Consider the following 25,253-nt stretch of genomic DNA (forward strand, 5'->3'; position numbering starts at 1 on the left):
TACTGTTTCAAAAAACAAACAAACAAACAAAAAACAAACAAACAAAAAAAACCAAACACAAAAAACAAACAAACAAAAACCCAACAAAACAAAACCAAAACCAAAACCAAAACCAAAAAAAAAAAAAAAACTGAAAATGGGGCTTGGAGAAATGGCTTAGAGGTTAATAGAGCTTGCGCTTTTACAGAGGACCCATGTTCAGTTCATTGCGTGTCCCAACAACTGCCTTTTATCTTACATGTAGGTATCCTGGCAGTGGTAGTGCACACCTTTAACCCCAACACTCAGGAGGCAATCTCTGAGTTGAGTTCAAGGCCAGCCTGGTCTACAGAATGAGTTCCAGGACAGCCAGGGTTACATAGAGAAACCTTCAGAAATAAAACAAACTCACTTAGGAGGCAGGTAGGCTTGTTTGAAGTTTGAGGCTCCCTTGAGGTCTTTTCCCATCCATTTGGTGGCACTGTGATAGACATCTTACATGAAAAACTTCTAAGCTCCTGCCATAGGGAAGGTCAAGGGAGGTCAGGTTAAACGGGCATGTGGGGATCTATCAGAATCCTAGCAAGCTTGAGTTACAGCATTCTAGAGCACTAGAATGGGCAGAGGGACCCACAGGTAGTGCTACGAGCACTTGTCACCATCTGGGATGTGGATGGTGGGAGGGAAGATCCTACTTCGTCAAGGTGTCCTCTGATGAGTCTTCATGATAGCCATGTGACCCCATTCACATCCACTCAAATGTCCTCACACATAGATGTTTAAAACCAACTGCCTCAGTACACCCTGTCCTAGGACTATAGGTGTGCACCACAGTCATTCTTTCAACATTTTCAGGGGTGGCAGAAATGTTTTTGGTGGTTTCTTTAGGAGGCTGGCCTTCTCACTTCTTAGGACGTTCCCAAAGGTCTTAGCCATCTGTGGTTCTCAGAATTCTGCCCTGTGGAACACCACTGTAGAGGAAAGGGGAATAGGGAACTTGCCTCCAGGCTGCTGGAGACTGCAACCCTTCATTTCTCTCAGGCCTGCTTTTATTTATGTTTTTTTTTTTTTTTACAAGATTGATTTATTAACTATAATACATATCACATAAGGCCTTTCTTTCTTTCTTTCTTTTTTTTTTTTTTTTACACCATTCCCATTGAAACAAGTACAATAATTTGTAGCAAATACATGATCTTAAAAAACAAAACCAAACAAAAACACCTCAGTCAGAGATGCCTTGGCTGCCAGGATGGCTGCCCATGCACTAAACAGGCTGGAGCCTCAGAAACCCATGACTTGTTTTGTTTGTTTGTTTGTTTGTTTGTTTTTAAAAAGCCTGGAAATGAAGCAGACATTCCTAACAGCAACTAGAGAGGTCCTGGTTTGAGCCCCCATGATACAGGAAATCATCATTACACTCGCTTTACAGACAGGTTTCCACTTTTGCTGCAAAACAGAAGTTTGGGCATATGGCCAGACTACTAACACACTTTAATACCATTAATGTTTCTGTTTGTTCTCAAGAAACTCATATTTGCTAATCCAATACATATAAAGATCATTTAACATGTGAAAATACAAGTACCAGAAAAATAAGCCGACAGCAGCACTATTCCAAATTTTCAAACAAGTTTTATTCCCATACAATCCCGAGGCTTTTCCTTTGTTTAAAATGTACACAGGGAACATGATTCTTTAATGTGAACAATAACTTATGTCCTGGCTCCACTACTTGGGTGGCTGCATGGCTGGGTAATAGGGCCTCTAGCCTTGGCCTCTCTCTAGTGTCACTGGCTGCTGCAGTTCTGGACTGACCCAGTTCATCCCTGTGCCTTCCCCATGCACACTGGAAATGGATGTGGAATGGAGAACCACCGTTTTCCACCTGCCATCTCTAGATGACTTTGGGGGATGAGAATTATAGTTGGCCCACTGTTAAAAGTCTTAGGGTTCCAGGGCAGAGCACAAGATACCCTTAGGGTCCTCACTTAGGGGACACAGGTCTTCAGGGATTCTTCCCACTACACCAGGGGTACAAACCACAGGAGAGCTCACCCACCCCTTTGGTCTACAAGTTGCTCTTATATCACCCCATGTAGTGGGTTCTAAGTGTGAAGATTCTAAGAAGTCTGTTACTGCTGCTGCCTGCCTTGGCTAGGGAAAATGGAGAGTGTTGGGGCCGACAGAGCACCAGACCTTTCCATATCCCTTAAAAGGCTGAGATGAGAAGGCGGGACAGTGCAGAAGGAATGTATACTACCCAATGTGAGACACAAAATCCAGCCCTGGGTGCTGTGGCAATGTTGGGTGGTGCCAGGCTGTGGTCACCCAGGGTGGGGCAGCAGCAGCTGAGCTGGTCACCCACTCAAGCCCCAAGAATCTCTGTCTTCTGTAGTTCCCCAGGTTGCCTTGTCAGGAGTGTGTAGGTGCCTGAAGCAGAAGTGAGGTGCATCAGCCTGGTGTCCACAAGTGAGGTCTGAGCAGGGCTCTACTAGCCGTGTGCCTACCTCTGCCTACCACCCACTGCCAACATAACAGGCACATGCAGCAGACTCCACTCCCATCTCTGCAAAGAGCCAACGCAGAAGCTACTGAATGGAAGCATTTCAATAGCGGCGGCTTTGGGCATGAAGTCAGGGCAGGGGACTGACTGCAACTTTAGTGGATACCACACATTATGTTCCTACTGACTCCAGGTCCACAACACCCAACACAGACCCCCAGGAAGGAACACATTTACGTATAACACATTTGTACCTTGGGTTTGGTTCTGTCTTGGAGATTGCTTTGCAGGGGCAGCCTTAGTGTTTGCAAGCACCTCATATTGCCAAGTACTAGAGATAGGGAGACAGCCAGCTTCTCTAGGGCAGGACCCTGGCCAGAGGCCAGTCATCCTCTTGTCCTACAGAGGTAAAGGCAGGGTGGCAGTCCACCTGAGGCCCTTGGGAACACTCCCACGTGCTATTTCTAAAGTGCAATGGTGCGACCCATGCCCCTCCTATGCTCAGGGTACCTTAGTGTCAGATTTCATGGCCCAGTGCTAAGATTAAAGTGGGGGGCAAAGGCAGGAGCCAACAAGGGCTGCCATATCAGAAGCAGAGTATGGGGAGGCTGCTGAGGAAAGTGTCAGGGCTGGGTCAGTGTGATGACAAGCCAGGCATGGTGCCTTTGCTTAAAAACAGGACCCTCCATTCCATAACCAGATGATCATTTCTGGAAGGTGCCACACCTGCTCATATCCCAGACAGCTTTTCTGGTTGCATCCATAGCATGGGATGAAATGACCCGACTTCAACACCAAACATGGTGCTGTGTGCACACAGCTGTAGTGTTTCTATAGTAGTGTATGTAGTGTGTTGGTGGGTAGTAGGGGTGGGGGCCATGCTAACAATTCTTCCAAGGGCTCTGTCTTCTCAGGGGGTGGGGCTGTGTTTATAGTCACTGCCCAGGTGTCCTTGCTTTGCTGTCACACATAGACAAAGGGGCTTTTTACCCAGTGGCCACCTGGCAGGTGGGAGTGGAAACTTGAGGTCTGTTTTCTCCCCGTGGTTTTTGTCTTTCTGTCTCTGTGGAGGAGTTCCATCTTTCTTCCAGTGTTCCTTTGCTGCAGAGAATGAATCAGAAGCCTGGGAAGGGGTTGGAGGACAGCCACACACTGGGTCTAGGCACAAAGCTCTCCTCTTGCTGTGCTGTTGGGCCATGCCAGTGCCCCAGTGTGTCCCATTGGGTAGCAGAGCCATAGCCCAGATGTTTCCAAGACCCCCACTGCAGGTGTGTGTGGGTATGGACAATGAGAGAGGACAAACTGGGAATCGTCCTCTTTAGAGGGGCCAGCCCTGCTGGGGTTACCTCTGCCCCTGGCAGAGGCTGGGGTGATGTCCCGGCGGTGGGGCCTGACGCTGGTGCAGGCAGACAGGTTGGGCCAAGGGGTCCAAGGAGCAGTAAGGTGAAGGGGCCGCTATCTGGTCAGTTCAATCCTCAGATTGGCCCAGACCAAGGCGGGGCCTCACATCTTGCCACAGCCATAGCCAGGGCAGAGTAGGTGAAGAGCAGGTGCTCAACTGGCCAGCAGTGGTGGACACTGGCTAGTGCTGCCACTGAAGTCTTAAAAAGGCGATTGGCTGTGACCTCCACCCCATGGGACCTGATTTTGTTCAAGGCCAAATGCCACCCTGTCAAGAAGACGATTAGTTTTCCTGCTTCCTGGGCTGTGGTGGCTCACAGCGTATGTTCGGCTTGGAGCTGAGAGGAGAGCAATGGCTGCATTGGGGACTGAGGGGTTGGAGGAGGTGACTGGGGGGGTGATGGCTGACTGGTAGCAGGTGTAGAGGTGAGGAAGGGGACAGTGGGAGCCATGGCTGAAGGGGAGCCAGGCGCAGCCCCTGGCGGCTCACTGATGGGCCGGTTGTAGAAGAAGAAGGGGCACTGCTGGATGAAGAGCTCGATGATGGTCTGGTAGGAGCGCGTGGCTGTGAGCGCATCCATGCTGCTGAAGTCAGGCCGCATCAGCGTGGGCCAGAAGCAGATGGACAGGTTTTCACTGGTCATAAGATTCACCTTGTTGTTGTGGCTGACTCTGCAGGTGACAGCAAAGCCAGGTGAGATCTGCACAGGGCCTCAGGGGTGTCCTCCCTGCCTGCTCTGCTCTGCCCTGAACCTGTCACCAGCTTCAAGGAGCTGCAGGGCCCAGACCATCGACCAAATTGGTGATGATGCTTGGGATAGGCAAGAAGTTAGTGAATGGCTCCAAAACTACCCCTCTGCCAACAGGCCCACCACGAGTGGCTAAACCTGGGTACTGGTTAAGTGCTTTGCTCACAGGACAGGCTGCTCTGTCCCAAAGCACCCCTCCGGATATGTGATCTGTCTCACACCAGCACTGAGACATGGCCGAGAAGGAGCAGCTATGAAAAGTCCTTGGCATTTTTGGTTTTATGAAGTTTCTGAAGGCACTAGCACCTGCCAGAGAAACTACCTCGTCATCCCCCACGGGCTTGGAGCAAGAGCCAGAATGGAAAGTAAGGATGCCAAGGGTCTAGCTATGCTGCTCACTGCTATAAGAGGGCAGCCCTGCTGGCCTTCTCCCTCAGTTAACTAACCCAACATGCCACTTATACAGAAGGAAAAACAACCAGCAGCTCCTAAACCTACTTGTTCAGGTGGGAGATGACATATTTGAAGACTTCATGATTTTCCTTTGGGAATTTCTTCAGCACTTCCTTCAGAGCATGCAACTTCTGTTCCCTGTCGTTGATTTCTGAAAGAGAAAATGAAAGCTTTCAGGGCTAAGTTTGGTGGGTGTTCTGAGGAGGCATACTACCCAATGTGAAACCTGAAATGTGGATACAATGTGGATACAGAGCAGTTGGTAGGACAGGTGGCTTGGTGCCAGCCCAGGTGTGCTCTGGGAATCCTCTGGGAAGGCAGCCCCATCCTACTCTCATGCCCAGAGCCTGCACCCATGGCCGCACACCTGGACCAGGGTCTAGACCACGTCTATGTCCCAGGCCCCTGGTGAAGGGCAGTACTGTGTGCCTGGGCTTCCTGCCTCCCCCCAACCCCCCAAGACGAACCATCCACAGACTCTACCATAAAGAACACCATTCTTTGCTCATTGGTTGCCCCTGGAGACAGGCACCCCGATGCAGAAAGACTGCTTGCTTCCTGGCCAGACGGAGGGTGCTGCCACCCACCCACACTGACAGACCATGGAAGGAGGGGGTCTGCCACAAGACCAGGGCCTCTGTCCTTCCCCACACATGGTTCTGTCAGAGGGGCTGATACAGTGGGCAATTCTTATGCAGCTCAAAGGGATCACATGCCCTGTTTTTACTGCCGCCTACCATGCCCACTGAGAGTTCTAATGTGCTGTGACAGGAGGCATGTCAGCCACACCATGCCAAGTCAGTCATCTCCATAGTCTGCCCTGTTTTGAGTATGGGAAAGAAAAATCAAGACAGAATGGCCGTGGAGCAGGGATTTGAACTAACCACCTGTAGAACTGAGCTGAGTTTGGCTTATTCTGGCAGGGAGGCAAAAAAATAGTTTCAACTCCAAATAGAGTGACACCAGTCATCTCTGACTCCTCTGCACACAGAAAAGCATCTTTTTGCCACCTCTCTGAGGTTTAAAGTGTGCTAATGGCCCGTGGGCAATAGCACTATCTGTCAGGTCTGTCTGACAACCTAAGCTTGATCCTTGGGTCTCACAGGGTACAAAAAACTGTCTCCTGTAAGTTGTTCACTAACCTCCATGTGCCTACATGCACATAACCCCCCCAAACAAAACAAAAACCAAACTAAAATGGCTTTTGTTGGTTTTGGGCATAACCTCCTTGGACACTGCCAAGCCTGCCAAGTCTTCTTGCCTCAGACACTTGAGGTTCAGATACTCATGCTTCACGCCTGCTTCACGCCTGCTAGGCCAAGGCCATGTTGGGCCTGGTGTTACGCATGCATCTGTAATCCCAGCCCTGGGAAAGCTGGAGCAGGAGGATTGTGAATCTGAGGTCAGTCTAGACTACAGAATAAGACCCTAACTCAGCATCAAAACACAACAATAAAAATGATTAAAAATAGGGTAAGGAAGCCTACATCCCTAATCCAGCTTCTATCTCCAACTGATAAGTGTTCACAAACGAAGAATCGGTTTTCTCTGTTGGAGTCTGACAGGGCATACAAAGCATCTGCAGGCAGGCCAAGTGCTCAGCAGTAGATGGCCAGCACAAAATGAACTCAACGATGTATTTTGGAGGTTGCCTCACCATGCTTGGTCAGCCCCCACTCCAACAGGTCCTTTTGCATATATATCATGGTTTCCCATTCTATGTTTCTTGGAATTTCAGTTTGTATGGATATCTGTCTCTGCGTCTGTCTCTTGAGCTTGTTCTTTGGCTCTTTTCTTCTGTTAGTTTGCTTGTTTTGTCCTATTCTGATTGTTTTTATTTTATCTTATTATTTTTTAGATGCCTGATTCCTAAATGAAAGAGGAAAAAAAGGGTATGGTGGGGAGAACCTGGGAAGAGAAACTATAATTAAAATAGATTGCATTAAAAACAAAATCTGTTTTAGGCTGGGTGTGGTGGTAGATGCCAAAACTTAGGAAGCAGAAGCAGGGGGATCTCTGTGAATTTGAGACCAACCTGGTATACGTGGTGAGTTCCAGGGTAGTTTGAGCTATATAGTGAGACCCTGTCACAAAACAAATCTGTTTTTAATAAATAAATTTTTTTAAAAAAGGTAAATATCACTGTTTCCTAGCTGGGAACCTTTACAGTAGAGGACATGCTGGAAGTCCCCCCCCCCCCCCAGGAGTATTGTGTAACTGGCTGCAGTTCAGAGCTGAGTAACAATCCTGTCTGTGGCACCCTGAAGCTGTGAACCTGGGCAAGTGACACCCAAGGGTCACTCAGTCTCCTGTCTGTAAGAGAGACTAGAGGGAATACTTTTTGGGCCAGAGCTTCAAAGTGAGCGCTCAGAGCTAAGGGGCCTGGAGCTGCACTGACTTTTGGGGAAGCTGAACAATGGAGTTGTCTGCCTGTCAGAAGATGATTAAGTCACAAGAATTGAGGTGTGAACTAGTCTAGCTTCAGTTTCTAACTAGTCATTTCAATGGTTCAGCCTCCATGGCTGTCCTATAGTCCAGAACTTTAAAATAGTTCGTTGTTGTGTTTCAGTAAGAAGTCTGTTTAGCAGAAGGAAGCCATAGGAGGGATCATGGGAGACTGATTATACAAGCACAGACTAAGAATCATGAGCATGGCTCATTTTCACTTACTAGAACAAGTGAACCCTTTCAGATACAAGCACGCACAGGTTCCTTTAGGTACCCTATGACTCGAACATGGCCATGTTTCTTTTCATCTGTGTAGCACCTGTGTAGCAGAATGTCAGACAGCATTGATGGATGTTTCTTCCCTGAGGTGGTGCTGGAGCTGTTCTGATACTGATTTATGCCCTTCCATGGAAAAGCTCACACTCCTTCTGGTGGTCTTTTGGGTCTGAAGCCCAAGAAAGACTTAGATGGTTCTTATCCTGTACTCTCTCCCTTTCCCTTCCAACCTAATTGATTCCCTGCCAGGTCCCTGTGCTCATGAGCACTGAGGAGCACCAAATGTCTAGCATAAGGACCACCAGGAGAGTTATAGGATCTTCCTTGCAAAGTCTGGTCCTAGGCCTATGACACTAAGGCAAGGCTGGTTCCTCCATTTCAGGTGCTGGGGATGGAACCTAGGACCTTCACATACTAGGCACACAGTGTACCAGTAAGCCAGGTCCTACTCCATCATTGCCTTTTTAAAAAAAAAAAAAACAAAAAAACAAACAAACAAAAAAACCTACCTCTGTCAGTGATCTCTTCAGTCATGGGCTATTGAATGTATTTACAGTACCTGATATAAAATTCCTCTTGGGGAGGAGGCTTATTCCTAACCATATCCAATCAGAAAGAAGTTGGTTTGAACCATTCATGCCACCATTGAACCAATGGATACACCTTGCCAGGTATTGTAATATGCAGGGTTGAGCTCTGGGTAAGACTATTAATGTCATTTTCTGGCAATATGTAGGTTAGCCAGTAGTGAGTTTTCCAATCAGTTGAGGTTGAAATCTGTGTCCTGCATACAAAAGTGAGTGGTGTCTTCAGCAACAGGATCTTCTCACTGAGCTACAGAAGGCAACCAAGCATGGTAATATCCTATGTTGTTCTAGGTGTCTCTCTGACCAACACAGGAGAGAATCATCCCATTCCTGACACCAAGATTCATTTGGTATCCTCTGTCTTCTAGGAGTCAGAAGGCTCTTATATCTGCACTGTGTTTGGAGCACAGGACACCTGGGGAACAGTTTCCAGGTGCTCTCTCCATCCAATCCTAAGCAGGCATCCAGGCAGAAAGTGGGGCTGAACTTCAGCTCTGCTCTCTGCTCCAGACCCTCTGCCATGCCTAAGAGCCTGTAAAAGAAATGGAGTGGGGTTGTGGGCAGGTACTCAGGGGCCAAAAGAACCAAGGTACAGCCTACATACACATGTTGCAGCTGGCAACATCCTCAAGAGGCCCTAAGGAAGAGAAGGTCATTACTACCAGGGACCTTACAAACATCCTCAGAGTATACACAAACCAGGGCTCTAAAAAGTACAGAGAGCCAGCTGTAGTATATACACCTGAAATTCCAGCACCAGAGAAGCTGAGACAGGAAGATCAATCCAGAGTTTGAGGGCAGCTTGTACTATAGAGTGAGATCTTGTCTCAAAAAACCCAAAACAAAAAACCCAACCAACAAAAACACCCAAACTAAAAATAAAACAAAATAAAATAAAATAAACAACAACAACAACAACAAAAAAAAAAAAATGTACAAGAACTGGCCCTGGCCATAAAACCTCATGGCAAGAACCATGATCCCACTGTCCCCACCCTGACTGCTTACTGCCAGCTGAGGTCCAGGCTGAGAACTATGCATATTTATAGTAATAGAAGAGAAGAGAGCTAGGCAGAGGCTTGAGAAATGTAGGCAGGCCCAGGTGTAACCTAGTCTTCCATGTGGTAAACAAGATTATGGCTAAGGCCAGGCTGAGAGTACCCTTTGTTTGGCTCAAAATGGAAAATTCAGACTGTTCTGGAGGCATGGTCGTGCAGCAAGCAGAGCAGTGTCTCTTCTCCACCAGACTGTAGTTGGAACCATATATTGTCTGTCATGGCCATGTCTCTCTGTCCATACAGGGCATAACACATGTACTTCTAGTGAGGGACATAGGGTCCCTGAATAGCTATCTGGATAGACAAAAGAATGCAACATCCTGAGGTAGTATGGGACCAGGAGCCCACAAGGGAGTGAGGGCCATCCATTCCACAATCTGGCTGCTAGTCACATAGTATCTGTAGCCTAAGCTGTCTCACTTGCCTAGTGGGAAGGGTAGATGATAAGCCTGCATTGAGAACAATTTCTCTTGGACAATCAAGCACTGACAGCCTACAGGTCCTTGGCTTGGTGTCCCTGATCCAAGCCGGACCTAGCTCTAGAACTTCTGTCAGCACAGAAGCCATAAGGCAGCTTGTTGGGACCAGATAGACTGGAGGGATTCTGGACAAGGAAGGGATTGGTTGTGCTGGAGGTAGAGAACTGGAAAGAAAAAAAGCCATGCAGGCTGGAAACAAGTCCTGGTTGGGATGAGGTGTCATGGAAGAGAGGGTAACACAAAGCTCCTGCCTGCTGCCTCTGACTCTAGCCCCTGCCTGAAGCCACAGCTCAGGACCCTTCTTCCTCACTACTCCCTGCCTTTCCCCCCACCATGGAGCTCTGTGCACTTGCAGCTCAGCTTGCTTGAGTCTGTCTACAGAGAGCATCGGCTTCCACCCAGGAAAAGCAGGAATTCAAGTTCCAGCTTGCTAAGTCCCCAGCCGTGTGACCTGGGCCTGCAGCCAAGCTGTGTCACTCTCAGAACCTTGGGCTCCTTTGTACCATGGAGAGACAATCCTCTACCTCACTGGTGACTAAGAACATGCATCAATAATCCAGCAGAGCCTGCTGCACACAGCAAGCAACAATCTGGGAGCTCTGGTGGTGCCCGAGTCTCCATGTCACCTTGACTAAGCTGGGAAGACAACTGGGGAATAAGCATACAGATTCTACTTGGTGAGCACTCCTTAGTAGTGTTCAATACTGTGAAATTCTGATGCATACACAACAGTCAGACAGTGACCTTGGTATCTACTGTGATGGGATGTAGAACTGAATGCAAGCCTGAACACACACACTCTGAGGCAAAAGAGCTGGTCAAGGTGCTGTTGCCATGGAAACCTGGGCAATCTTCCCTTGACACAACTTTTTCACTGCCTGGCACTTGACTCAGTTAAGCCCACCCTGATCCATAGAGCCCTGTGCTCCACTTGTTGCTTCTGCTATGAGGTACCATGTCAGTGAGATCCCCTTATCTCTATTCACTTCTGTCAGATAGTCGAGAAAGGACAGTTCAGACAAGGCAGCATAGATGACTAGCAGGGGTCCAAAAAGTATGCAATGGAGAGGAAGTTATGAGACTCTAACCTTCCCAGGCTGCTGTACGGTACCTCTTGAGCTGTGGAAACCTACAGACTAGGTGTCAGAAGCGACTGGAGAAAGGGAAGTGGGCCTTCTGTGATTGTTTGTATATGCTTTGTCCAGGGAGTGGCACTATTAGGAGGTGTGGCCCTGTTGGAGTAGGTGTGGCACTGTGGGATGGGCTTTAATACCCTCATCCTGGCTGCCTGGAATCTAGTCTTCTCTTAGTGGCCTTCAGATGAAGATATAGTAGTCTCAGTTCTGCCTGTACCAGGCCTGCCTGGACACTGCCATGCTTCTGCCTTGATAATGGACTGAACCTCTGAACCTGTAAACCAGCCCCAATTAAATGCTGTCCTTATAAGAGTTCTCCTGGAACTCTAACTAAAGCTTTTTTTTTTTTTTGGCAGTAAAACCCTAACTAAAGCAGAAGTTGGTACCAGGAGTGGGGTATTGCTGTGACAGGCCTGACCATGATTTGGGGAAGATTGTGGAAGGACTTTGGAACTTTGGGCTACAAAAACCATTGAGTGTTGAGAGCTCAGTGGGAAGTTCTTTAGGAACTTGGAAGATCAGAATGCTGAGAAAAATACAGAAGATGGAGATCTGGCTTGGACGTTTCAGAGGGAAGATTAAAGATTCTAACAGGGCCATTTGCTATTTTGAATTAAGATTCTGTAGTTCTGGTTAGCTGTGATTAACAAAGAGACCAGAACTACTGAAGTGAAACCTTTACATTACTGGGACAATTGATGCTGGTTAGCTGGAGCTAAGAAATTAGCAGTAACTAAAAAAGGACCAGCATTGGTCAGGTGAGATTCTTTGGGAAGTGTTTCCTGAGAGAGTCAGTACACAGAAACTATGTTGCAGAGGTGATCACAGCTGAATGTTAGCAGCTGATCTTGGTAATGTGTAATAGTCACCCAGGTTTTAAAAGCATGAAGGCATGAAGAACAGCTGAGGCTTGAAGGAGTCCATGCAGAGAAGTTGAGGCTTGGCACCATGAAGGCAAGCCATGAGGCAATAGGTAAAAAGTGTAGGCCAGTTGCAGCAAGGGACCCCAGCAGTTTTTGGAGATGCCAGTACCATGAAATGACCATCAAGAACAGCAGCAGCAGTGGGGTAGAGCCAAGGGGATCCTACAAGCTGTGTGGTGCAGAGGGCAGAGCTGGAGAAGTGACTCAGCCCCCCACCCCCATGGTTGGAGTATGATTTTGCTTTGATTTGCCCTGACTCTTCCTTCTTGAAGTACCAAAGTATTTCATTTATTTTTTTATTTTACTGGCATCCATAATTGCAAGATCTTGAATGTTAACAGACTCTGAATTTTAAGAGATTGGATATTTTAAAGGGAATGAAATCTTAATGTGTTTAAGTTTGTAAAGACTGAGGGACTTTTAAAGTTGTTTTTAATCTGAGATCTTGGGGATGATTAAGAAAGGTTATTCATAAGAAAGGGACGAATAATAAGGTTGTGGTTTAATAGTGATATTTGTGTTTCAAGCTGACAAGGGGTCAGTTGTACTGGCTGGTTTTGTGTGTCAACCTGATGTAAGTTAGTCATCAGAGAAAGGAGCCTCACTTGAGGAAATGGCTCCACAAGACCCAGCTGTAAGGCATTTTGTTAATTAGTGATCAATGGGGGACGGTCAAGTCTACTGTAAGTGGAGCCATCCCTGACTTGGTGGTCCTAAGTTCTCTAAGAAATCAGGCTGAGTAAGCCGTGAGGAGTACGGTAGTAAGCAGCATTCTCCATGTCCTTTGCATCAGCTCCTACTCCAGGTTCCTTCTCTAAGTTTCTGACCTGACTTCCTTTGGTGATGAACAGCAGTGTGGAAGTATAAGCAGAATAAACCCTTTCCTCCCCAACTTGCTTTTTAATCATGGTCTTTTTGTTACAGCAATAGAAACCCTGAGATAGCCTTCAATCAACAACACCCTCTTCTGCCCCTTCCCAAACAAAAAGTTGCCATGTCAGCTGTTCCAAGAAACAATGGCATTCTCTTGGGTGGCAGCACTCAACATGCCTCTAGATGGCGCCAGGTCAAGGCAAAGTAAGAGAACTAGGTCTTCAGCAGCTGGGTATTAAGCAGTGCAAGGCCTCCTGAACTTCCTTCTAACTTCCTTTAGAGAGACCTAATGAATCTAAGATGATCCCCACATAAATGCTGCTTCCCAGCCTTGGTAGGTGGGCAAAAGAAGAGGCTAGCAAAATGTGAAAACAGAGCATGTATAAATACCCTGAGCCTTGCACCTTTCACAGCTGGGGTGGTTTCATTAGAGGAGCAGGGACTCAGGTCTGGAAGCCACTTAACCTATACCCTCAACACAGCCGTGAGAGTAAAGCTTGAGTCAGGCAGTGATGAGTTAGCTCAGGACCTTTTCTTGTCTGACTTCTTTCTTGATGCTTGGAAAGGGAACTCTTTCTTTTCTCTTTTCTTTTTGAGACAGGATTATACTATGTAGTTCTGGCTGTTCTGAAACTCACTAGGTAGATCAGACTGTCTGAAAACCCCTTCAGCAGCTGTAGAGGAATTGCTGTTTCTGGGTCTTCCCCCTTTTCCCCTGCAAGAGCCAAGGCTTCCTTTGGCAAAATAATAAAATAAGTGCCCTACGGTGGACAGCCTCAAAAGGTCAGGTCCTTCAAGGCACATGACATTCTCCTAAGACTGGACAATGGGAAAACTCCCACACAACAATCAACCTAGAGCACTGGGTCTCAAGCTTCCTAATGCTGCAACCCTTTAATATGGTTCCTCATACTGTAGTGACTCCTAACCATAACATTATTTTCATTGCTACTTCACAACTGTAATTTTGTCACTGTTATGAATTGTAATGTAAATATCTGATATATAGGATATTTGATATGTGACCCCTGTGAAAGGGGTCACAATCCACAGGTTGAGAATTGCTGCCCTAGAGACTGTCATTAAAACTAGAAGTTCTAAGTCAGGCATGGTGGCACATGCCATAATGCCGACCCATGGGAGTTAGAGGACGCAAGATAAGGAGTCTGGGGCACCCTGGGATATCTAAGACACTACCTAAAATAAACAACAAAAAACCCAGAGTGCTTATGTGCTACAGAGCCTTGTGATCTGGCCAAAGCCACTGACATCCCCCTTCCCCACACATGCACCCAGGTAATTTTACTCTTTTAACAACAAAAAAGTTTTTTAGATATGCTAATTTTAGTTTTATGTGCTTTGCTTGCATTCCTCTCTGTACATCACAGGTGTGGCTGGAACAAGAGTTTTGGATAGCTGTGAATTACATCATTACATTGTGGTGCTAGAAACTGAACCTGGGTCCTCTGCAATAGCAGTCTCGTAACCACTGAGTTATTCTTCCAGTCCCAGAGGTAATTTTCTAACAGTTTGGTGGCTTCAGATCACAGGCTTGCTGTCTTAAATAGGGCAGCAGGGAGGTGAGGAAAGGGTCCAGGACAGTGTGCTTCAGAACAGGAAGTTCTAGCTTCACCTCAAAGAGTGAACACAGGGGAGACATGGGGAGGTCAGCCATAGCAGAGAGACAGGGGTCTCTCCCACGTTAGATGGCAGGTTTGGGGACCTACAGCTGCCCTGGTGGGACACTCAGAAGTGCCTCTGTCACAAAGGGCAGGGCCACCTGGAGTCTCTCAGGCTGTCCGTACTTACTGTGAGCTTCCACCAAGTCAATCTGCATGCTGTATGGTACCAGGGGGTCTGGTAATTCTGAGAAAAAACTCTTCATGGCCCCTGCCACAGTGTTCACAGTAAAGTCTTTCTCTGCCAGGTCCAGATTGTGGTCTGAAAGAAAGCCAACCCATCTAAGTTAGCAGAAGCCACAAGAAAGCTCCCAGAAAAGGCTTATAGATGTTGCCCAGAGCAGGGGCTTAGGATTAGCATGGAGTGCAGAGCTGGCAGCCTGGGTTCACAGACATGGTCTGACAGGTTACCTCTGGCCTGTGGGAAGGAGAAGAGTGACTGGGGACCATGGTCCGCTAGACCACCTGCCATCCAACTTGGTTATGATGAGCTTCAGCTTTTTCCTTACTTCCCTTCCTGCCAGCCATACAGTCACATCTTCATCCAGATCCTGATGGAGGGAGGAAGACTCCCTTATTTCCTTCCTAGCCCACTGCTCCACTGACCCTTCTTCTCATTTTCCTTCTCTCTCTAGGCCTCATGTATGACTGATTCTATATGACTTGTCTACAGATGGGCATGAAGTGTTCCTCTCTAGATTACCAGCTGTTCAGATTCTTACAGGTATATACCTGTAAGATAATTCTAAGATAATTCTAACTGTTGACATCCTGGCTTAGTGTAAGTGTATTATCTGACATGTGCATACCAAAGATGTGTCTTACCACAACATATTCTTGATGTTTGAATGGTAGCACATGATTACAAGGTGTCACCGTCAGCTGGCCCATGACAGCAGGTGTTGACTGTTCCAGAAGTTGGCCCCTGTTCCCTCTGCTTCCCTACTCTCTGGCTGATGATAGCTAAGAGTATTCACTGTTCTGCCCTGGCACTGGTGGCATGGCTTGGCATTCATTGCAAGCATTTCTCACATTAAGAGCTTGGAGCCTCTCATAGACTAACATCAGAGCAGGGCAGCTCAAGAGTTCAGCTTGGAAGTGGGATCTAGCTCAGTGCCTCAGTTATCTTGAAATGTTTCCCCACTTTCTTTCCCACAGGGCCATTGTGAGACGTAGACACCTCTGGCCTGATCATTAATTCAAATGCTACCGGCAAGGTCCTTCCAGAGAAGTGAGGCAGGGCCAGGGAAACCTATAATGGTGGTAGACAGCAACGGGAGCCAGTCCCTCTGGGCTAGGCTCAGGTTAACAGGTGGAAGGAGCACCCAAGCCCTGATGACAACCCAGCCACAGTATCTGCTTGGGATCAGTGACATATGGCCAGACTGTGCCTTACTTACCTTGATCAAACTGTCTCTGCAAACTTTCCATTTCTGACTTGTTTCCACTGACCCGGTAGATGCCTTCAGTGCTTAGTCCTGTGGAGAAAGAATAAGCAGGTCCTATGAACCAGAGCTGGAGAGCAGAGGGGGTCTGTGCATGGGGACAGGGACTGTCTGCAGGAACCACGAGGTTCCCACTATGAGGGAAGAGCAGGACTAACAGGACTTTCTTGTTTGATGCTTCAGCTCCTTCTCTTTTTACTCAAAAATATCACACTACTGGGCCCCACCTTCCTTTACTCTATAGATAAGATCTTACATAGTTCAGTCTAGCCTTGAACACCTGATCTTCCAGTCTCTACTACATTTGATTTAGCACTTGCTGAAACTTGGTATGCAGACCAGGCCAGCCTCAAACTCAGAGATTTTTGCCCTCATTTCCAGAATGCTAGAATTCAGGGCATGCATTACTATACCCTGTCAATATTACCCACATTTTAATGTACAGTCTTGAATATTATAGTAAAAAAAAAAAATCATGTGATGGAAGTTTTGCCTGAGTGTATGTCAGTGCACCACACTTGTATGCCTGGTGCCAATGAAGGCTAGACAACGGTGCTGGAAAATCAACCTGGGTCCTCTGGAAGAGCTCTTAATTGCTGAGTCATCTCCAGCCTTTACCCTTTTCTAAGAAAATAACCAAAGACTTATTTTGGTTTTGTATATGCATCTGTATGCCACATGAGTGCAATGGCTGCAGTATACAGAAGAGGGCAATGGGTGGCCTGAAGCTGGAATTATGGACAGTTGTGGGCTACCTGATCTCAGGCCCTCTGACCTGTTTCTTCAGCCTGAGGTGTTTTCCTATTAAAAAAAAGCCAGGCAGGTGGCACACATCTGTAATTTTAGAAGGTAGGAAGCAGGTATCATAACAAGCCCAGTTGGGGCAACATGATGAGTCCCAGGTTTACAAGGATGACAGAGAGAGACCATGTCTCAGAAGGCCAAAAAATTGCTTGGTGAGACAGTTTAGCAGACAAAGGCACTGACAAGGTTGATAGTCCGAGCTTAATCTCTGGAACCCAGGGAAGGAGAAATAACACTTACCTCCACCAGCAACAAAATAAGTAAAAATCAAACACACACAAAAATAAAAAGGAAAATAAAGGGCTAGAAATGTGGTTCAGTGCTAGAGCACTTGCAGGCTATGAGCAGGCTCTCCATTCCAGTACCAGAGGCACAGAAAGGAGAAAGAAAGCCCCAGTGTGCCTCACCTCTCAGCTGCTCCCTGCTAGACAGTCAATAAGCTTTTCTTGACCCCAAATAAATGAAGAATTGAAACACTGTCCCTTCTTTCACATATGGAACATCCCATGGTATTTTCCTCTATTAATTCAGTGTGTTCATGTTTTTATAACACAGCTCTTAGGAGTGGACTGAGCTCTCAGCACAGTTCAATGGTAGGCCACCTGCCTTGGTTTGATCTTCAGCAACATAAAAACCAAAACACAAACCAACAACGTCACACACGTTTCTAAAGATCCCAGCATACACAATGACTCCAGAAACAGTTTCATCCTTGTTTAGGTTCTCCCAGTCTTTCACGGGTAGAGAGCCATAAGAAGCTTTTTGTGTTCCAGCAGTGCTAGGGAAGAATCGGGCCAGCAAGTGCTCTACCACAGAATACCCCAAGGCCCAGCTTAGGTCTATTTCTCACTAATGCTACTGATTTCCGTCTGCACTGCTTCTTACTTTGTAGTTAAAAGAGGTCTTTGAGTATTAAATAATGTTTGTTTTCCTCCCCCCATTACTTTCTTTTAAAAGACAACATTTATTTCCCACTCATCTTCCTTTCTTTTGATCAAGTGTTTGCAGAACAGTTCAGTGGTGGCTCCAACCCATTCACTGGCCTGAGCCATAGAAATTGCAGAGCTGTCCTCACTGGCTGGAATTATTGGACAGGCACAGAGGCACCTGTACAGTGTCAGATCAGTATGCCACCTCTGACTGAGCAGGACTGAGCTGCTCACTCTGACATTTCTCCCTGGTCACAGCCTTTTCAGTTATGTTTGTTCTTCTTCTGCAGTTTTTTCAGGATCTCTGCAATGGCAGAGATCAGGCATGATCTCCCATGGGTGCTCATGGGAGATAGTGCCACACATGTGCAGAACTTCCCAGGCTAGCAAGCACATCAGATTCATTGGGTGAGCTCCCTTGATGTTGCATAGGATAGCAATGTCCACACAGCACAGAGGAAAATCTTGTCACACCGAGCAATGGCAGGCAGATGGTAGACATCTCAGCAAGGGGTTGGTAGTCAGCCCTGAGATCTGTAACCACTAGAGGATGAGGCTTCCTGAAGGCTACTTAGATCTGGTAAATCAAGTCCCTAGGAGCAAAGAAGCCAGTGTTCTTAGAGATGACGCTGACATCAGAGGCTCCCTCTCTCAGGTCCTCTTCAGATTTATGATGCTGATGTCATCACTTTTCCTTTTGTAGACGTACTGTTTCATTTGAAAGCCAAGGTTGGTGCCACCTGTTTGGGCTCCTGCTGTAAGGATCTTAAGGAAAGGCTCCACTGCCATTTGCAGGACATCAAGGACTCTGAACATGGTGTGAGTTTTTTTTTTAAGTAAAGATGTGACTCAAGAACAGCACTATATGGATAGAGTGTAAATTACTTTTTTTTTTTTTTTTTTGACACTTTGTCTTGCGTATTGCCAGATTGACCTTGAATCCCTGGGCTCAAGAAATCCAATTACTGCCAGGCAGTGGTGGCGCATGCCTTTAATCCCAGCCCAGCCCTCAGGAGATGCAGGCAGATCTCTGAGTTCCAGGCCAGCCTGGTCTACATAGTGAGTTCTAGAACAGCTAGGGCTACACAGAGAAACCCTGTCTCAAAAAACACAACACAGCAAAACAGAAATTCAGTTATCTCAATACTTTACTAGCCCGACTTCTTGTTTTATTGAAATTATTTCTTTGTTTGTTTTGAGACAAGGTATTGATATGCAGTCTTGTCTGGTTTCCAATTCATAAGAGACTTGCCTGACTTTTGACTCCTGAGTGCTGGGAGTAAAGGCATGTACCACATGGTTAGCTCTTTGTTCCTTGTCTTTTTTTTTTTTTTTTTTTTTTTTTTTTTTTTTTTAATGGATTTTTATTTTATGAGCATTGGTGTTTTCCCTACATGTGTGTCTATGCAAAGGTGGTGGAAACTTGAACCCAGGTCCTCTAGTGCTAACTGCTGAGCAATCCCTCCAGCCCGTTTATTACTTTTTCTGAAGCATGCTAATTAAAAATTTAAAAAATTTTGCTGCGCATTGTGGTATATACCTTTAATCCCAACACTCAAGAAGCAGAAGACAGGTGGATCTCTGTAAGCTCGAGGCCAATTTGGTCTATACAATGAGTTCCAGGTCAGCTAGGGCTACACAGTAAGACCCTGTCGGAAACCCAAACAATACAACAACAACAACAAAATTTCCCATAAGCATCCTTTTCAAAGCTAATCATAAAAAAATTTAAATCACAAAAACATGTCAGAGCTGGAGCAATGGCTAAAGCAGTTAAGAACATTTGCTGCTTTTATGTAGGACTTGGGTTTGGCTCCCAGCTTTCACATGGTGACTGTCATTAACTCTGTTCCAGGGGAATCTGATAACCTCTTCTTTGAGTGCTAGGCACGTACACACATGCAGACCAAAACACTCATACACATAAAAAAGTAAATAATAAAACAAAACAAACAAAACCTCAGGATAACTTCTGTTTTTACATGTAGAAAGGCTTTTCTGGGAGCTAACTCTAGAGCCCATTTCCCAGCTGCCAAGGAAAGAAGTTCACTGCCATTCTGAGTACCCATCTAATCTAGCACTGCGACATCACTGTGAAAAATGAGATGTCAAAGAAACAACATCCCTTCTGAAGACCATGGTCTTAACCAGTGCTAGTTAGCAGAAGGGCACTGAGGATGCCATCATAGTGGCAGTATGGGCTGCAAGGGGAATAGGGGTTGTGGGGTGGGGGGACCTGCACGTCCCAGGCCAACAGGCATTTCAACACTGGTCAACATTCTGACTGCTGCCTCTGGAGAGGCCATCGGGTGAATAAGATCCCTTGGTCTATGTGTTCTAGGGCCCTGGACTAGCAGGTGGATTCTGACAGACATGTATCAGAAGTCACCAGTTCCCTTTCTAAAAAGCTAAATGCCCACAGACCTTTGACCCTACAGAATTAAGTAGCACCAAACTCAACAGCAGCACCTGGCCATAGAGGAGGCCCCATGCCTCTGGCCATGCTATCCTCTGCCTGCTGGGGTCCCAGTATACCCACACCCCATTCACTTGTGAGTCAGTGAAGCATAATGATGTTTATTTTTCCACATGGACAGTGAGTATCGTAGTCTGAGTGTTTGGTGGCACAGCTCTTCCCTGGCAGCTACCAAACTGGACTTAATGCTGATATAAGCTTATGTACCAACTGGGGTCCAGGTGCAGTCTCCTCAGAAAAATGGATGGTCTGTTTCGTTTTTCTTTAAACAAAACAAAATCCCAAACTTAAACTTGCTGGGTGGTACTAGTGTACACCTTTAATTCCAGCATGCACCTAGGAAGCAGAGGCAGACAGATCTCTCAGTTTAAAGCCAGCTCTGTCTACAGAGCAAGTTCCAGAGACAGTCAGGGCTACACAAAGAAACCCTGTCTTGAAAAAATAAACCCACATACCCATATCCACCCACCAAAAAACCCCCTTAGTTTAAAATGGAAATAATGTGTATGAACCAGGTCAGGGACACACATCTTTAATCCCAACTACTGGAAGGCAGAGGCAGGTGGATTTTTGTAAGTTTGAGGCTAGTCTGGTCTATATAGTGAGCCCAGCCAGGGATACAGTGACTCTGTCTTAAAACAAAAACTAAACAAACAAAAGTTTGTATGTCTGTATATATGCTCTGCATGTGAGTATAGCTGCCCCTCAAAAGCCAGAGGCAACAGGTCCTCTGAACCCAAAGTTGGGAGTTTCAGGTGGTTGTGAGCCACAGGATGTGAGTGCTCCTCAGAATCATATTTGGGTTCTTTTTTAAGGTTTCTCTGTAGCCCTGGCTGTCCTGGAACTTGCTCTGTAGATCAGGCTGTCCTTGAACTCACAATCTACCTGCCTCTGCCTCCTGAGTGCTGGAATTAAAGGTGTGCACTACTACACCTGGCCTGTTTTTTAAATATTTAAAAATTTATTTCCATCATGTATATGAGTGCTTTGTTTGCATGTAAGTATGTATGTAAGGCCAGAAGAAGGTGCTGGAGCCCCTATAACCATACTCTAAACAGTTATGAGGTACCATGTGGCTGCTGGGAACCAAATGCAAGTCTTCTTGCAAAAGCTGCAGTGCTCTTAACTGCTGAGCCATCTCTCCAGTTCCCTATGTAACTTCGGAGATGCTGTTTTTCTACTGTTGCCAATGGCCTATTCACCACTCCTTGCGTTAACTCTCTTTCTCCTGAGTGCTATATCACCGCAGCTGAGAGCCACATCTCCAGCCTTTTCAAAACAACGATGCCAATAATGATGAGAACAACAATGGCCTTCTCAAAGATGATGGTGGTCTTGCTACGTAACCCACGCTGGCCCTGACTTCATGGTGATTTTTCTGCTTCCACTTCATTGGGATTACAGGCAAGTGCCATTATGTTGGCTTTAGTAATTTTACCATGGACTCATTTCTCAATGACTTAAGAAAATGATTTTAGACACATTTAAACTTTCTACCTATTTTGCAGGAACTAGACATATATTGACAAACCATGGGTATGTATCTATCAGCAGCTTCCAGTTTTCATGAACTAGTCTGAAATTATGTTCTAAGCTCTTTTTTTTGAGTCCCTAAGTAACAGCTTCTTTAACACAGCAATATGATGAAGCACTGTGTCCCAGAACAGAAAAGCACTCATGACATTGTAGAGCCAACAGCCAGCTTGAGCCAGGTATCACTACGTTCTACACAGGAGGGCAGAAAAGAAACTACATGTCGGCTATCTGGGAATGAAGTAGGGTGTGAGCTGGAGCCTCACTACAGGATCATCACAGGAATAGCACAGCCGAGAACAGAGGCCAGCTCCAGAACATCAATTAATCAGAAGCTCAGCATTTCCTTAAGTGGCCTGCCTGTTTGTTTTACCAAACCTCATTTTAAAATAGCAATCCTGTTGCTGTTGTATCCAACACTATAGCATAATTTAGGAAAGGTATCATTAGCCTAGCAAGCACAATTTATTACAACTACCACTTACAATCAATTAAAAACAAACAGCACCAAGAGCTGACTGTGCCTATCATGATGGCTAAGAGTGACCAGTGGGCTGGCAAATGGGTGGAGACCAGGATACGGTATAGTAGAGCAAGACCACTTGACTTGGGCCAGAGATTCTACAGAGAATAGGCTGGGGACTCAAGCAGAGTCCCACATAGATGCACCAGAATCCAGCAAGGCATGCCAGGGCCATCACAAACACAGAAAGAAAATTCTAGGGTGACTAGTTCACACCTGCCAGCAGAATTCTTACTAGTAGTGTCTTTTATGCACTAGTCAGTTTACCAGAGATTGAGGCACCCTGCCTACCGTAAGTCTCCAAAGAACCCTTTTCTATTAAAGCACACTTCAACTAGCAGCCTTCTATCCTTTAAATAGCCCTTCTGGTTTCAAATATCTTCTCTGAGGGCTGGAGAGAGGTAGATCTGTGTAGCCAATCTAGCTAAAACAGCAAGTTCCAGATTCAGTGAGATCTGGTCTTAAAAAGTAAGAACAGCCAATGAGAGAAAGATGCCTGATTATTAACCTCTGGTCTCTGCATGGTTAGGGGCATATACACGTACACACATACACACGTGTACACATACATATTTACACACACACACACACACACACACACACACACACACACAAAGAAAAAAGAAAATAATAGTCAACATCACTATTTCAATATCAGAACAACTGCCATCTAGAATAGTCTTGTTCCAACTACTCTAGGGAGCACAGCATGACTAAGAATGGAAATTACAGGATGGCAAATATTCTCTCAATACATAAAATAACTATTAATAGCCATGAATGTCATTTAAAGAATGGTCCAGAACTTTTCATTTCCCTCCTTAGTGGATAGCCATCTGTATGGGATGCTGTTTAAGATTAGTATCTGGCTCAGGGAGGTGGTACCCAACAATAATCACGATAATGGATAATGAGCCGTGTGCTCACTCAGAATGAGGCCCAGGTGCACAGTGCTGGCTATGTTTCTGTACGGGAGCCTTTATAGTAGCTCCGTAAGGCAGGCTGCCTCCAGTTCCATTGTAGTGATAAGAATGCTGAAGTTAACTGACAAAGTAGCAAATGCAAGGTGGAGGGAGAGCTTCCATTGACATGCTATTCATTAACCCTGCTAGATTTTACCATTTCAATTGGGTATTTTACTAACAAGCTCCAGTTTTTTAAAAATGAAGCCAGCATCAAGAGCAGGGGAGGGAGCTGGAGAGATGGTCAGCAGTTAAGAACGCTGACTGCTCTTCCAGAGGTCCTGAGTTCAATTCCAGCAACCACATGATGGCTCACAACCATCTGTAATGGGATCCAATGCCCTCTTCTGGTGTGTCTGAACACAGCTACAGTGTACTCACATGAGAAAAAATAAACCTTAAAAAAGAAAAAAAGAGCAGGGGAGGGAGCTTGTACAGAACAGGCTACAGCATCCTGGATTGCTTTGGAGAGGAATAATACATTCCCAAACATGGTTCTAGAAAGTGGCCTCTCTACTACCTAAATTTAGGTCTCTCGTCTACTTAAATTTCACGAGTATCAATAAAACCCATGCAATACACACAAAACAAAAAAGATGCTTTCAGGAAGAAATGTTGTCCAGGATATTGTGACTGCTCTAAAAAAAATTACTTTAAATTGTTTATACACACGAGTGTATGTGACCTGGGGCCAGGTGTTGGAGCCCCTGAGCTGGAGCTATGAACAGGTCTGAGCCACCAATGTGGGTGCTGGAAACAAATCTAGGTCCTCTAGAAAAAGAATGCTTACCCTACACCACCACTTAAGCAATCTCTCTGGCCACCCACAACTGCTTTTTCTATGTAAACAAGTTCTTGGGTGCTACTGAATTTTTAACCATAGCCACATATCATATTGATGAGTTTAAAAAAAAAAAAAAAAGGAAAGACCAAAGGAAGGAAAGAAAGAGCGTGTAAACAAACTGAGTATGGTAATCTACATAGTGAGACCCTGTCTCAACCACTGCTCACTCTCCAAAACAGACAAAAGCAAGATCCACTTCTTCTTATAAGAATTTACTATTGCTTTTTGTCCTTTTGGCTACGATCAAGTGTGACATCATGAGCTTACTGATAAGCGTGCACATATCAGGCAAGTAACTATACAGAGCCTTTAGTATTGGTCAAAACTAGTTTGGCTATGAGTGGCCCATTTTTACTCTTCAATCATCAAGATCCCGAGAGAGGCAGGAGACACAATGTCTCACAGGAGCCTGAAAACTGAGGGGGGGAATTGGTTCTTGGACATTTCCCCTACCCCAGAGGCAGGTTTTTTCCTACATAGCCTTGGCTACCATAGAACTCACAGAGATCCACATAACCCCGCCTCCTGAGTACTGAAATTAAGGGTGTGTGCCACTAAGCCAAACTTTCTTAGCAGATTTTAATATCCAAATGAGCTTTTTTCCTCACTTTGGCAGCCTTCTTGGCCAAAAGTCTGTAAGACCGGTAGGCTGCATCACTGTTCCTCCATGACCACCACTCCGTTCTTCTGATCTCCTTTTTAACAGTGAATCAATACTTCCTCCAAGGCAAACCTGGAGCTGCTTATGCTTTTACTTTCTATATTTAGATATTAAAAAAAAAAAAAAATCAGCACTTTAGCTTTTTTTTTTTTTTTTAAGTAACTGGCACTGTTAGCATGTTAAAACACTCTACCCAGACAGTATGGACAGCAAGTAATTCAGTGGACTTTCTCAGAGGCATGGCATAACCTAGTCACATCCTCTATAATGTATCGGAGCATCACAGTAGCTCTTTCTTCAGGACACATGCTCACAGTCTGCCACAGCTGCAACTTTTGCAGAGTGCAACTGTGCAGTGTCATCACTTCACCAAACAGGGTATAGGGTGGTGAGGGTTGAGACAAAACCAAGAGCTAATGTGCTGAATCTCATTCTCTGGGTACTGAAGGTACAGGTCCTATCTTAGCAGAATGGTTTGTGTTTGATTCTGTGTTTACAGTAGCTATTACCATAATGCAGCACTAGTAGG

At 45.8% G+C, this 25,253-nt stretch overlaps 1 protein-coding gene across 1 annotated transcript in view; it reads right to left on the reverse strand.

Annotated features, from left to right (window-relative positions):
- Nucleotides 1-1,594: 1,594 nt before the first annotated feature.
- The window catches only part of Arhgap35 (Rho GTPase activating protein 35), a 111,783-nt gene continuing 88,124 nt past the window's right edge, over nt 1,595-25,253 (reverse strand). Inside the window, exons 4-7 of the mRNA XM_076927356.1 lie at nt 15,948-16,025; nt 14,678-14,809; nt 5,134-5,239; nt 1,595-4,558 (exon numbers count right to left, since the gene is read on the reverse strand). Of these exons, the coding sequence (XP_076783471.1) occupies nt 4,201-4,558; nt 5,134-5,239; nt 14,678-14,809; nt 15,948-16,025 (674 nt within the window). The 3' untranslated portion in view covers nt 1,595-4,200. The remainder of the gene's footprint in view (nt 4,559-5,133; nt 5,240-14,677; nt 14,810-15,947; nt 16,026-25,253) is intronic.

Source organism: Arvicanthis niloticus, chromosome 29 (assembly GCF_011762505.2).
Source record: "Arvicanthis niloticus isolate mArvNil1 chromosome 29, mArvNil1.pat.X, whole genome shotgun sequence".
Lineage (NCBI taxonomy): Eukaryota > Metazoa > Chordata > Mammalia > Rodentia > Muridae > Arvicanthis > Arvicanthis niloticus.